We start from the raw sequence: 14,188 nt of genomic DNA, 5'->3' as shown, positions 1-14,188 counted from the left end.
CCAAATCCTGGAAATTGAATTGGCGTGTGTGCAAAAACTATTTATCCATGTTTTACTGGATGGCACCAGCAAGCCAATAAACAAGACAAGGCAACAGATATTTTAGAATGGTTCAACACTGAGGTTTCTTTAATCTCCTTCTTTGCTGAATGACATTGGGGGTGTTTTTGAGAGGTCCTGTGTTTAGAGTTTTTCTTGGATTAAGTCCCATTTGTAGATTAAAAAAAACAAAGATGGGGCTTTTCTTCCGATGGCCCAAGTGACCTGGACGCAGCTCATCTCTGTGGAAAGGCTCCCCAGAGATTTTCTTTAATCAAAGCAATGTATTAAGGCACTGATGGTCAAGACACTTTCTATCTGATTAAAAAGTAAAAACCAAACAAACGAAAAAACTCCCATTTGTGGGGATTGATTTTGTTGTAACACAAGTAGTCTGACAATCCACTATAGATTATACTGCAGTATAATCTATGACAGGGGTGGGCAAACTACGGCCCGGGGGCCACATCCGGCCCGCCAAGTGTTTGAATACGGCCCGCCCAATCTTTCCAAAGTATTTCATTTAAACTCAACATACAACCTGGCATCATGGCCTGAGCCAACCTTTTGATGGTTTTATCAATTTCGTTTTTTTGACATGGTCTGTTGTTTACAAAGTGCTCCTGAAAAAAGGGACACAAGCACATAATAATAATAATAATAATTATAATTATTATTATATTATTATTATATTATTATTATATTATTATTATTATTATTATTATTAGATTATTAGATTATTATAATTATTATTAGAACTATTATGATTATTATAATTATTATATTAATGCTAATTATTATATTAATTATATATAACATTATTGTTATATTTGCATATTTTACATAATAACAATAATAATAATATAATAATTATTATTTTAATTTTATTGTAATTATTATAATATTTTATTATTTTTCAAATATTTAAATATAAAATAATAAATAATAATAGCAGATTACATGACAATTTTACAGATACAATAATACCACGTGGACTGTTACGTGTAAAATATATAGTCTGCCCCTCCCCCCCGTAAATTTTGTCATATCAATGTGGCCCGCGAGTCAAAAAGTTTGCCCACCGCTGATCTATGAGGACACGTTTCCAGTCAATGAGCAATTGATGAAACAGTGAAAATCAGCATAAAAGCCCATTTCCAGCACTGACAGAAACAAAGTATCCCGATGGTCAGTCATAAATGAAATAAAAAATTATTGTCGTAATTTATTGATTTACAAATATGTGATAACATGTCAGCATGGTAAACAACTGCATTGTAGTACAGCACACTGTTACAAGCACAAGAAATGGTCAATGGCAATCTTCAAATTAATTTAAGGAGGTGCTCTTTTATTTGCAGCGTAGCAAATACTCATCCCACACAGTACAAAAGAACAGAGGGTCATCGACTCGAACCATTTATTAATAATAACTATTAATTTAGCACTGAAATAAGGCACCAATGTGTTCGTTTTTTGGTTGGGTTGTTACTGTTTAACACAGCACTGATACTATTATGTAGTACTGATATCCATACCTTTTCATAATCTTCCCAGAATAATGTATTTTCTCATCATATAAGAAAATAGTCAATTTTTTTCATATGACATTGTAATCACCCAAAAATGAAGTTTTAATATTTTTGAAAAAATATTATTATTATTATTCATTTTAAAGTTTTTTTTAAAAGTCATAATATTACAAAATTTAAAATGTAAGACATTGTAATATTATGGGAAAGTTATACGTATTTAATGAGACAAATCATGATCCCGCAAAGTTGTGTAGGTTTTATTTCTGCCAATATCACAGCTTTTTTGTCACGATATGATGATTTTATGTTGTAATATTATAATGTAATACCCGTCATCCCATGTTTATTGTGGATAACTTCTTCCAGCCCCACCGCAATAAGTGAATTTCCTTGAAGTCAGACTCAATATAATAAATGGAACAATAAATTTCCTCACGAGGGTTGCAGGGTGTGCTGGAGCCTATCCCAGCTGTCTTTGGGCCAGCCAATCACAGGGCACATTCGACAAACCACCATTCCCACCTATGGACAATCTGGAGTGGCCAATTAACCTAGCATGTTTTTGGAATGTGGGAGGAAACCGGAGTACCCGGAGAAAACCCACGCATGCACGGGGAGAACATGCAAACTCCACACAGAGATGCCCGAGGGTGGAATTGAACCCTAGTCTCCTAGCTGTGAAGTCTGCGCGCTAACCACTCGACCGCCATGCCGCCAACCTGTTTATTATTTTCTGTAATACACGGGATCACTGCAGGGACATAAGAGACATCCATGACTTTCACCATTAACAAGCTAGTGAGCTAACTAGTTAGCCTCCAAAGTATTTACTGTGTTCTAAACTTTAAAACAGAGTAGGGAATAAGGACAAAGAAGCCAGAAGCTTCCCACTTCCACACTCAATGTGAGGACTTCTGTTCACTCTAATATGTCTGATATCTTATGACTGACTCCATGCAGTGTGGCAGTAATCTAATGTCAATAATGGAACATGACTGAGGCCTAGTGGCTAGAATACTACCATATACCTTTCTCTTTTGATATTGTTTGAGTAATAATACGGCATAGTCAACCACAAAACAGCATTTTTGAAAAATCATGATAGAGTGAGTGGGATATTGCGAGGGACGATGGTACCATCTTGAATGATAAATTCTGATCTAATTAACAGCTGAAAGTTTTCATTTCATCTGTGTCTGCTGTAAAAATCAGATAAGCTTCTCTAATAAGTAAATATGTCAATAAGTCGGTGTGAGGTCATGCGATAATCAGGTGTTCATGCGACCTTTGTCCTAGTTTTCTCTCCTCTGTTGTCCCTACCTACATATTTACCTTTTAGATGCCTTGGCGAGATATTTGATCTGTTTTTCAGGCTAAAGCAGCAAGCATTGGGGGGAGAAGATGCCTTGCTGGCACAACATTTGGACATCCTACGTGTTTGTGACATCATTTATTTCAGGCTATTTTCTCCATAAATGAAAGCATGTATTCCAAATTCCTCTCAACAGTTACCAAATTACCCACTGCGATCACAGTGGTGCCGGACTATTTGCTGCTTTATTCTGCTCAAACACTCCTAAATCAAGCTGCTCACTTATGAAAGCTCATGAGGCCAGCTGACAGGCAATATCATCTTAACACACAACAAACTGATACAAAACACATTGACAACATGATTAAAACCAATTTCTACTACATGTCATCAGCATTCGGCGGCAGCCCAGCAGAGCGTTTGGGATCCAAGGTGACTGTGGCTACATGGCCCGTGATGGGGTCCAGGTGGAAATGACCCAGGCTTTTTTCTTGGCTGCTGTTTTGGGACAAAGTGTCCAGTTCTTGCTTCAGCTTCATGTTCCCCATCAGACTGGTAATTTCCAATCCAGAATCTCCCGGGAAATGCGGGTGTGCAGGCTTCGACTCGTCTTCGGTGGACAACGGGGGGTCGATAGCATGCAGCACACGGGAAGCTTGGAGGGTCTGTAGGGACCGTGACTGGACTATAAGACAGTGAAGAGGTGTAAATGTACAATATAAATGGACCTACCAAATATTGTCAAATAAATATAAAATGTTACATTTTGATTTTTTTTTATTCTTAGGAAAATAGAAACTGAAGTCAATTGTGTTTTAAAGCGATTCAATTATGTAGGTGCTATGGAATTGACATTAAATCCTCGAACAGATGAGAATATTCCCTCAGATGGCCACATGTCATTCTTAACAGTCCGGGGGGGGATCACTCACAGGGGAGGTGGCTTTCGATGTCAGGTTGGCAATAGGAGCTATTTAATACGGAAGGATACTCACTTCTGACTGGGCTGAAGTCTCCTTGGCTGACTTTAGTGTCGGCATAGGGCTTGAGGCTGGGAAAGAGGATTAGGGAGAAGGACAGCAGGAGCACCTAAGAAGACAGGGCATAAAGAAGTCAAAAGCAGAGGACAAGAAGACGTAAAATGTGGCTTGAATTTGCATGCGATTCTTATTTTTCACAGAATTTCATTCAATAATTCACTGCATTGGAAGTTATTGTCCGCAGGACTGCATGACTGTCTCAAGCCATCCAATTATCCATCAAGTCAGACATAAATCTAACATTTTTAATTCATAGATAAATTCATTGTATTGTATTGTGTGTGACCAAAACTCGGATGTGATAGAAGTTTGGGGAAGTCATGGAGAAAGATGGCTTTGAAGAGATTCTGGACCACCATCCACCATCTCTGATGGTGCGCTGTTGACCTTGACTCCAGCTGTTGTGATCCTTTGAAAGAAATACTTCAAAGACCTCCTTAATGGGTACGGCAAGTGGTCAAAAAGCTCATCATGGCAGTACCCTGGTGGTGGATCAGATCTGGCAAGTGTCCCTGGATGCTGTGGTGCTGTCATTGTTGACACAACTGTGCAGCATCTTACGTACATGCCTCTGGATTGACTGACCAGAGTGGTGTTTCCTCTTTTTAAGAGGACTGTAGACTGTGTTCCAACAAATCATCCATGGGAGTTTTGTCAACCATTCCGTATGTGTTTTGTGGACATGGAGAAGGCTGTTTACCGTGTCTATCGAGAACTTCTGAGGGAGCTGCTTTGAGAGTGTGGGGTATCGGACAGTTTGATTCCGGTGGTTTGCTTCTTGTACAACTAGTGTCAGGGATTGGCCCGAACTTTCGGCAGTAACTGCAACACGTTGTCAGTTGGAGGTTGGACTCCGCCAGGGCTGTCACCGATTGAGTCTCTACTTTTATGGACAGAATATCTGGGTACTGTTAGAGCATTGAGGGAATCCAATTTGATGACTACAGAATTGGGTCTCAGCCTTTTGTGGATGATATGGCCCTGCTGGCATCATGGGGCATGATCTTCAGTGCTCACTGGATCGGGTCACAGAGCGTGAAATTATGGTCATGAGGTTTCTGTAATGATGGAACGAACAGGAAAACAAGGCAAGGCACTCCTTTGGTGGAGTGCCAGAGATCCACCCTTTTCCATGCATGAACCACTGACTCCAACTTGGCAGTGCTGATTCACATCGGGGGCTGGTAAATTCTTTGACCCTTCAATTAACTGATAGATATTTTAACTCTATGTATGTGTGATTATATTTATATAATTTTGGCACCAAAAAACTCAACATTCACATTTAGTCAGTTTTTGTGTATGTTTTCTGTGCATTCTTAGTTGACATCATAATGTGTTCAATGACTTGACACGTATTGTCATTCATTAAAGCTCCAATATTGGAAAACTGCCAGGGTGCAACCAGCTGCTCTATGGCCAATATCAAAAGCGACACATGGCGTCCATTCAAAAATGGTGCTTTTTATACATGGAGATTGTACTTTTGTGTGTCCTTTTGAAATGTTTGTCATGTCTGTATAGACAGAGATTGGCTATTTATTTTCTCATTCACATTCTGTCTGGCTATCAAAGTGTGTCGCATCTTGATGCCCGCTCTTACCAGCAAACATGTACCAGTCTGGGCCGGCTTATTAGATGTATTCATAACCAGAGCTTGGAGACGGCGCAACTGTTCCATCAGTGAACTGTGGAGACAAATATGTGAAAGAACTATCAGAAGGAAGACCAAACAAATAAATACATTTGTTGGAGGCTAGACAGGAATGGATATGAGGGCCGTTGATGAAATGTCAGTGATGTGCTGCCACTATTAAGATAACAGGGCTCACAGGGAGGGGAAAAGAGAAGTTATATTTTCTAATCTCTTACATATTGCATTTCTCCAGTTGGGACACTTTGCGCTGCAGCTCGTGGTTATGTGCATTACATGCGGCCATCCTGAAAGCACAAAAAAGCATCAGCAACAGTAAAAAAAATAAGCAAACACATTACCTTTTACTTGTATGGTTCTAACACAGTCAAACAAAGCTAATTCAGATTGATACCAACCATACCTCATTGGTTGAAACTGTGAAAAATGCATATTCTTGCAATGTTTCCACTGTTCTTGAAATTTTAATTGAGTGTATACTTGTATGTTCCTGTTGGTCTATTGTGGAATTATTTTGTGTGGTTTTGTACGCTTGAAAAATCACACTGTGGTGCTCAACTAATTTCTTCAGTTTTTTTGGTTAGTGAAATTCTACTGTAAAGCAAAAACCACCCCTAGAATGGATGCAACTTTGTGTGTCATAGCAAATAGTCCACTTGGCGATGATGGATCACTCGGTGCAAACAGGCCTTGTGCTTCTCTGAGCAAATTCTTAAAGGTTACTTTGTGACATTTGTGTTTTGGACAGTCAGGAAAAGACAGTAAACATGGGGTTGCAGCTAAAAAGTAGTCCCCCCCACACACAATGCCTTAAAAATACGTGTTGGTGAACCGTACTGAATATTGGACTTTGTGTAGATGTGCTGCATTGCTTCAAGCAATAATCATTCCTGCTTTGGATTGTTACCTGCTCTCCAGTCCATCAATGTACTCTTTCTTCTTCTTGCGGCTCTCCTGGGCTGACTGCTTATTACGAATCTTTCTGCGTATTTTCTTCAGGATTCGTTCTTCATTCTGCTCAAGGGTAAAAAAAAAACGTGAAAAAAAGAGTTGCTGATTGTTTGAATGGTTTAGGTAAGGTTTGGGCAAACTTTTTGACTGGAGGTCCAAATTGTGTTTAAACATTTTGCAGAGGAGTCATATATATGTATACTATATATTTTAACAGCGGCCGAGCGGTTAGCGCGCAGTCCTCACAGTAGACCTGAGTTCAAAGTGGCCATACCTTAAAAATTAGTTTTTTTTGTAAATTTGAAAACAATGTTAATATATTGTAAGAAAGGATATATGTTATATAGATACTTACAAAACATACCTCATTATTTCCTCACATATTGACCACAATTACTTTGAAAACAAGTTAAAATATCATAAAAATGTTTCACGGAATCGCTTGTTTGTGCTTTTGGGGCCTTGCGTATGTGTGACCAGATACACAACAGTCTGTAATATATGTAGTCAATTGGTGACATCTTGTCACAGGCTAATCCTATCCATGCCAATGTGTGTGATTGCTCACATTTCAATCTCAATCCACGTTCTGGCATCTTTGTTTCCACATTTTGCCAGGCTCTCACTGACTCTCTGGTGGCAGCTCGCTCACTCAGCTGTGTCACTTTACAATCTTGCTCTCTTGTTATCATTCCAATACTTATGGCTTATCATCAAAACACTATGAAGTGTGTCCATCTTCTGTGTCTCCTACAGATAGCTCATTAGCTGATTTTGAGTAGTTCACCAAAGAATATTTACTTCACCTCTTAGTGTTCTATTAAGACACGATTGTGGCATTTAATGACAAATCAACCTGAGATAAATGAAATCCAATTAAAATATTGGCAGTCGTCATAATAATAATTCTATGCATGACAAAGCAGCATGCAGTCCACAAGCACAGCTTAAAAAATCCTAGGAGAAACCCTGAATCTGTACTTGTAATTGAGTCACATCTGGAGGTTGCTTTGCATTACTTCAAGCTAAAAGCCTTTTAATGACAGACTACCTCATACTTTATTTACTGAATAAGACTCCAAGAATGTACACAAATAAAGGATGCATGAACTATAAAACATTGAATATCAAGAATATGTTACCATCCCCCCTTGTGTACTTCCCTGATGACCTCCTCGACATATTTTGAAATCAAGCCTTCATTCATTCATTCATTCATTCATCCATTTTCTACCGCTTTTCGCGGGGAGTGCTGGAGCCTATCCCAGCTGTCTTCGGGCGAGAGGCAGGGTACACCCTGGACTGGTCGCCAGCCAATCACAGGGCACATATAGACAAACAACCATTCACACTCACATTCATACCTATGGACAATTTGGAGTCGCCAATTAACCTAGCATGTTTTTGGAATGTGGGAGGAAACCGGAGTACCCGGAGAAAACCCATGCATGCACAGGGAGAACATGCAAACTCCACACAAAGATGGCCGAGGGTGGAATTGAACCCTGGTCTCCTAGCTGTGAGGTCTGAAATCAAGCCAAAACAGCAAAAAAGTATCAACCAACCCCCTCTTAAAATGTCACTTCACGGCAGAACTTTGTCACAGAATGCTTGCTTCTCTGACCCCCGCAGTCACACAGCTCGAGATGCTCTGTACACAAACCCCCACCCACTGTGCTTTCTATCAAAGCCTTATCTTCCCAGAGCTGCTGTGACGTTGTCCCTATGGTTACCATAATGACCCATATATCACTTGAAACAGAAACCAGTGGAATCAGTTTGATAGTTCAGGATGGTAATTAAAAAAATACCAGTGCAAGGACTATTTCAGACTACAGCTTTTATGTTAAGTTTTAAAATGTATAATTTGGAACCGTCTCGTGGATCATAGCAACAAATATTAAGGTGTTGTGTATGTTCCGTGGACCGTAGTTTGCCCCCATCTGGTTTATGTGATAATAACCAACCTTTGTGAGCGGCAGTTGGCTGGGTAAAGTCACGCCCTCTTTGGCTAAGAGCTTCTTCTCGTCTTCATTGAGAATCAGTTCTTGAATGTACTGCTGGAATGGCTGGGGGGGCTGACAGAGGGGATAGAAGAGAATGCAAATGCTTGAATCATCACAGCCGGTGCTTGATTACATTTCCACTTTCCACTGCAATAGTCGCCCTACATCTTCACTCCACTCTCTGGTGAAGCCTTGCAGGGAATAGTTGAATTAGCCGGTAAGACTCCACCAATTAGGGAGCGAGGAACGAGAGTGCATTTTGAAGCTCCTCTTAATAGAATGGACTGCAAAATTTGGATTGTAGTTTCCCTACTGCCCTTATGTCCAGATAATTAGGATAAAATGATAAGCCAGAGTACATCCCCAAATAGTGTACATGAAATGTACAATTTATTAGTTCATGATATTCATGTGAAAATCTACTTAGATAGCATTATCTACTTAGACCTTGGTTGGGTAGCTACATATCCAGAATAATACAATATGTATACATATCTTTGATATTTGTACATTAAATATCTGTGTAACTGTTTCCTTTACTTTCAGAAATGTTGTGATGTATTGTAACTGATTTTCAAAATACAGCACAATTGTTTGTATTGCCAATTTACTTTTGGGATTGTCATTATTTATCAGTTTGAGTATTGGCTCAGAAAAGAAGTAACACTCTGTTGACCAAACATCCTGTTTTCACATTTTTTTAAGTGATGAAAACGTCCTGGTTTTCATTGCTTTTCATTGGTCATTTAATAAACTGAAATTAGTAATAATAAAATAATCCCTGAGCGTCTGATGTGTTTTCTTTTTGAATTGGAGTTGCCAAAAAGCCAAAAAAAAAGCAAAACATATTAAGAGTTAATCCTCTGACAGTTGCTGAGTTAAAGTCTCGTAAAATTGGTGATGTCAGGCACAATGGCGGTTCAAATTTGCAAGTTCTTGCAACTTTAGAAAATAAAATTTGTGGTAATATCGGGTTCCTGCGTCATTCTGTTTTTGTAATAATTCCTTTGGAATGTGTGTCTTTTGATATAGATACTATTTTGTAATATAACACATTACCAGGGCTGGTAGCACGCAGGCCTCACAGCTAGGAGACCCGAGTTCAATTCCACCCACGGCCATCTCTGTGGGGAATTTGCATGTTCTCTTCGTTCATGCGTGGGTTTTGTCCGGGAACATGCTAGATTAATTGGCGACTCCAAATTGTCCATAGGTATGAATTTGAGTGTGAATGGTTGTTTGTATATATGTGCCCTGTGATTGGCTGGCGACCAGTCCAGGGTGTACCCTGTCGCTCGCCCGAAGACAGCTGGGATAGGCTCCAGCACCCCCATAACCCTTGTGAGAATAAGCAGTAGAAAATGAATGAATGAATGAATGAACACATTTCCATCCATACAGAGGAGGCTGACTTTAAATGTATTAAAGTTACAAGGCATCTTTGGGGGATGTCTTATATTCAGGTCAATGAAGACACTTACAAAACAAAGATCCATTGTCGCTCCCTGTCAGCACACAGACAGTGCAGTGCTAATCATACATCCTATAAACAACCCTCCATAATACATACGTACTAGACAAGTGTAATCATTCACTTGCATGTGCCCCTTACACCCTAACTCAAAGCTAAACAACTAATTCGAGCAGCATAACAGAGATTATCAGCCATCATCCCCCCTAATCCCCCCTACCACCACCATCACCACCACACTTTGTCTCACTTACTGGCTCTGCCGTCCCAGACAGCAGCAGATCCTTAACAGTCAGCGGCAAGCCAGGGGACGGCTGTGCTCTGTTTACATCCGAAGGATATCGTGGCGCTCTCGTCTTCTCCGTGGGGAGCTCGGCCTTCCAGGCGTCTTTTCACACACAAACACACACACACGCAAACAGGGAGGCACATAGTGGACATGCATTACTTGTGTGGATTTGTAAAGCAAACTCAGATGTCATTTGGAGGCTTTCCAAACAATGCATATTTCATCAACCTTTTATTGTGAGTGTAGCAGCGATTGTAAAACAGTAAAAATTATTGTGGAACCATGCGAGGTATCAACATATTAGGGACTGTATTAGGTATTATTCTTAGGTCTAACTATATGGAACTAGGTGTTTTATTTTTATGTCTTATTGTTAGCAGGGATTAACTTATATTAACACTTGTGAGATCGTTTGCGGCGCATCTGTGGCATGAATTTCCTTTGTATTCTGTCTTTGTCAGTAAAGTTAAGACTGTTTATTTGTTTTTTTTCTGTCTAAATATAATTAACTAAGACGTTTTGTCATCACTGTGTCATTTCTGGAAGTGATGTCATTGGGATGACATAGAATCTCAGCTAAAGCAGAGAAAAAAAAACGCTTCTCGAGGTAGATCATCGACTTGGTTACTATTGTCATCACAATAGTCGGCATGCCCAAATGTTTTGTTGCTGCTGGGTGTTCATCGTATCCGAGTATATATATATATATATATTGTATACTGTGAGTACATTTGCTTTTCCAAAACAGGAAGGTTTAAGACACAAATGGATATATAGTATATAGAAGTTTTATTTATTTTTTAAATTTTTTTTTGCAGTATTCATTTCACTGATGACTGCTTTAAGAACCACCTTCGCAAGACAAATTTGGTTGGAAAGTATGGTGTAAAAACCTTTTGAAAAACAATGCTATTCCGCCAGCAGAATAGTAGGATAACGACAGGAAAAAAAATGATGATAATGATCACTATGTCTTGTCAAATTTACTGCAGTGTTCATACTGAGAGGTGTATGAATATTTGGGTTATCCTATTTAACTTTTCGACCTGTTTTGTGTAATGCAGTGTAGTTCTCCTCCACCACTGTTTTTAATACAGGTGTACCTAATGTTGTGACCCGACAATCGATTATTTCATAAGTGACTTACTGGACTTGATGGCCACTCTGGCCTCCAAGGCTGCTTTGCTTTGTGGCCTCAGACCCAAACAACGGGCATCACCGGGGGGGCTCTCGGGTCGCTGCGGGCTGTCCATCTGGTCCGAGGGCGGGTCCTCGCTGATCCCGCTGTCGCTGGGTGAAGGAGCCCAAAGAGGCGAACCCGACATAGAATCACTTCCACTCAGGAGGGCGTTGAGGAAGTCGGCGTCCGCCTGTTCAGCCAGCTGGAGCATCTTTAGGGGAGTGTTGTCAAAAGGGAGGTTGTTGTTTATCTTGTCTTAATCACAGTGACAATATGCTGATAGAAGAATAAATATCAATTTGCACTTGATTGAGAGTTCAACGCACATTCGGCTCCTGCATGGGCCAGTGGTGCTGCTCGTTGCCTGCTTGCTGTCCCACTTCGTGGTGCCGGAGGATGCCGTCGTTTTGATCAAACAGCCAGTCGAGCAGCTCCATGCCATCATAACCCTGCTGTCATTGTGACATTTATTTACAACACACATTGTACGCATTCAGAGGCACAAAAAGGGACAACAAAATGCCACAGCTGCTGCTTTTACCACTTATCACCGTTCTGTGTGAGCAAAGTGTATGGCACAATATGTTCTTTGCTTGGGTACTGTTTGACACTTGAAACACTTTGGAGGGTAAAGGCTAGCAAATATAGGTTCATTTTGATGCTTGCTGTCCATAACTGTTTGTTTTCTACTGCTTTTTCCTCACGAGGGTTGCGGGAGCCTATCTCAGCTGTATTTGGGCGAGAGGCGGGGTACACCGTGGACTGGTCGCCAGCCAATCACAAGGCACATATAGACAAACAACCATTCACACTCACATTCATACCTATGGACAATTTGGAGTCACCAATTAACCTAGCATGTTTTTGGAAGGTGGGAGGAAACCGGAGTACCCGGAGAAAACCCATGCATGCACGGGGAGGATCGAACCCCGGTCTCCTAGCTGTGTGGCCTGCGCGCATTTATTAATTTATTATTCATTATTATTATTTATTATTACTGGAGCCTATCCCAGCTGTCTTGGGGCGAGAGGCGGGGTACACCCTGGACTGGTGGCCAACAGGGCACAACCATTCAACCATTCACACTCACATTCATACCTATGGACAATTTGGAGTCGCCAATTAACCTAGCATGTTTTTGGAATGTGGGAGGAAATGAGGGTGGAATTGAACCCTGGTCTCCTAGCTGTGAGGTTTGTGCGCTAACCACTCGACCGCCGTGCCGCCCTACACCGATTATATGATTAATATATTTAAATATGAAATGAATATGCATTTAACTGAAGAAGGGAAAACCTTTATCATATAATATCATATAATCACAAGAATCGTATCACAAATTCTGTCTATAAATGACAGTCAAATGTCTTTTTCTATGTTAGGAGTGTTGTGGTGTTGTTTAGGACCCACTGCAAAAACACTAGAAAAGATTCATTATATGATAACAGCACTCTGCTGTTTATTAGGACCTACTGCTAAAATCCTCAAACTTGCTGCCACTGCAGGAAAGCCGGAAGCAATGCCCTGCAGTTACTTGTTTTGTAAACAATGCTAAAGTTATTTATTCTATGACACTGTGAGTGTTATGTTGAGTAATGGCCTCCTGTGATTTCCAGTGGGTTGACAATATTGCGAGTTCCATTTTGTTTCCTACTTGCCCAATTAAAGAGCAACTTTTTAAAGCATCTCGAGTCCTCAAGAGTACCACAGTATTATATTGTATATTTCTTACAATTTCTTCATGAGGCCCAGTCTCACCCAGACTCTACATCCAGAAATCCTTAGTCAAATTGTGTTTGAGACCCCTACTCTACAGTACAGTGTATAAAAGGAGTCCTTTAAGGCCTGACTCCGCAAAGATCCTCTGTATAACTCGCTGTAGACATTAGTTGTTCATATTCTTTGAAACACTTGGCCCAGGAGCCGCCAGTTGGATAGCCTTGCTTGTATCAGAAGAGAATGTGACACATTGCGTAGTTAAGCTAATACGTTGCTCTTTCTGAAAATACAATCCTAATCGACTGAAACACAGTTTTATCGACTTACCTGATCAGGATAGTGCTCCATGGTTTTCTTGCTTGGGTGGCAAAGCCCCAAGACAAAACCCCCCAACCAAAATATCCCGTTTTGGAGAAGCTTTTGTCTCTGAAGAGTTTCGGTTGTATCACTCAGCTGAGCTCTTCTCTGGGTCCAAAGTTGAAACTCCAACACAACACACCCCGTTGTAGCCAGACTGCTTTACTCCCATTGGCCCAAAGCAGCTTTAAGCACACAACATGGCGCCTCTATCCGCAGAGCGTCTCCACTTTAAGATGAATCACATCAGAGAGGTCAAAGTCTGGTGCTTCTTTTATTTTTTGGTGGTTTATTGACAATGCAGCCATTTGACCTTAGCCATACTTTCAATAGACAATATGTATGGAATCTTCTCATCTAGAATAGTCGCTGACCAAAGTCGTTATTACCCCAAAATTACCACGATCAACTGTGATTCATTTTTTTTAATTAGTGAAATGTTTGGTTTAATGCCAGTTTGTAAGCTAATGGGATTTTAATCAGAATCATGCATTACCGCTCCATGTGAAGTGTGCTTACAATCATGTGACTTGAACCGGTTGTGTTGCCTTTTCTTAGGAAATTTGAGCCATATAACACAAATTGGATTGGTACATATTTTCATATTAACAAAGCCTCTTTCCAAGGAAAAGCAC

At 40.2% G+C, this 14,188-nt stretch overlaps 1 protein-coding gene across 1 annotated transcript; it reads right to left on the bottom strand.

Annotated features, from left to right (window-relative positions):
- Nucleotides 1-2,996: 2,996 nt before the first annotated feature.
- creb3l3a (cAMP responsive element binding protein 3-like 3a) lies at nucleotides 2,997-13,683 on the bottom strand. The gene is made up of 10 exons (XM_058074299.2): nucleotides 13,524-13,683; nucleotides 11,804-11,929; nucleotides 11,445-11,688; nucleotides 10,263-10,396; nucleotides 8,499-8,609; nucleotides 6,488-6,594; nucleotides 5,799-5,867; nucleotides 5,530-5,614; nucleotides 3,882-3,975; nucleotides 2,997-3,571 (listed from the first exon to the last, which is right to left on the bottom strand). The coding sequence occupies exons 1-10, from the start codon at nucleotides 13,542-13,544 to the stop codon at nucleotides 3,267-3,269; spliced, it is 1,296 nt and encodes a 431-aa protein (XP_057930282.2). The 5' UTR covers nucleotides 13,545-13,683; the 3' UTR covers nucleotides 2,997-3,266.
- Nucleotides 13,684-14,188: the final 505 nt, after the last annotated feature.

This window comes from Doryrhamphus excisus, linkage group LG4, assembly GCF_037039965.1.
Source record: "Doryrhamphus excisus strain RoL-2023G ecotype Guam linkage group LG4, RoL_Dexc_Guam_v1.1, whole genome shotgun sequence".
In the NCBI taxonomy this organism is placed as follows: Eukaryota; Metazoa; Chordata; class Actinopteri; order Syngnathiformes; family Syngnathidae; genus Doryrhamphus; species Doryrhamphus excisus.
Note: the sequence above shows the minus strand (reverse complement) of the source record. Positions and strands in the feature narration are given on the sequence as shown.

Excerpts from the sequence above, each read along its gene's own strand:
- creb3l3a (XM_058074299.2), bottom strand. The coding sequence starts at position 13,544 with ATGGAGCACTATCCTGATCAG. Across the intron at positions 11,689-11,803 it reads GGCCCATGCAGGAGCCGAAT|ATGCTCCAGCTGGCTGAACA; the intron begins GTGCGTTGAACT and ends ACTCCCCTAAAG. Across the intron at positions 5,615-5,798 it reads CAACTGGAGAAATGCAATAT|TTCACTGATGGAACAGTTGC; the intron begins GTAAGAGATTAG and ends TTGTCTCCACAG.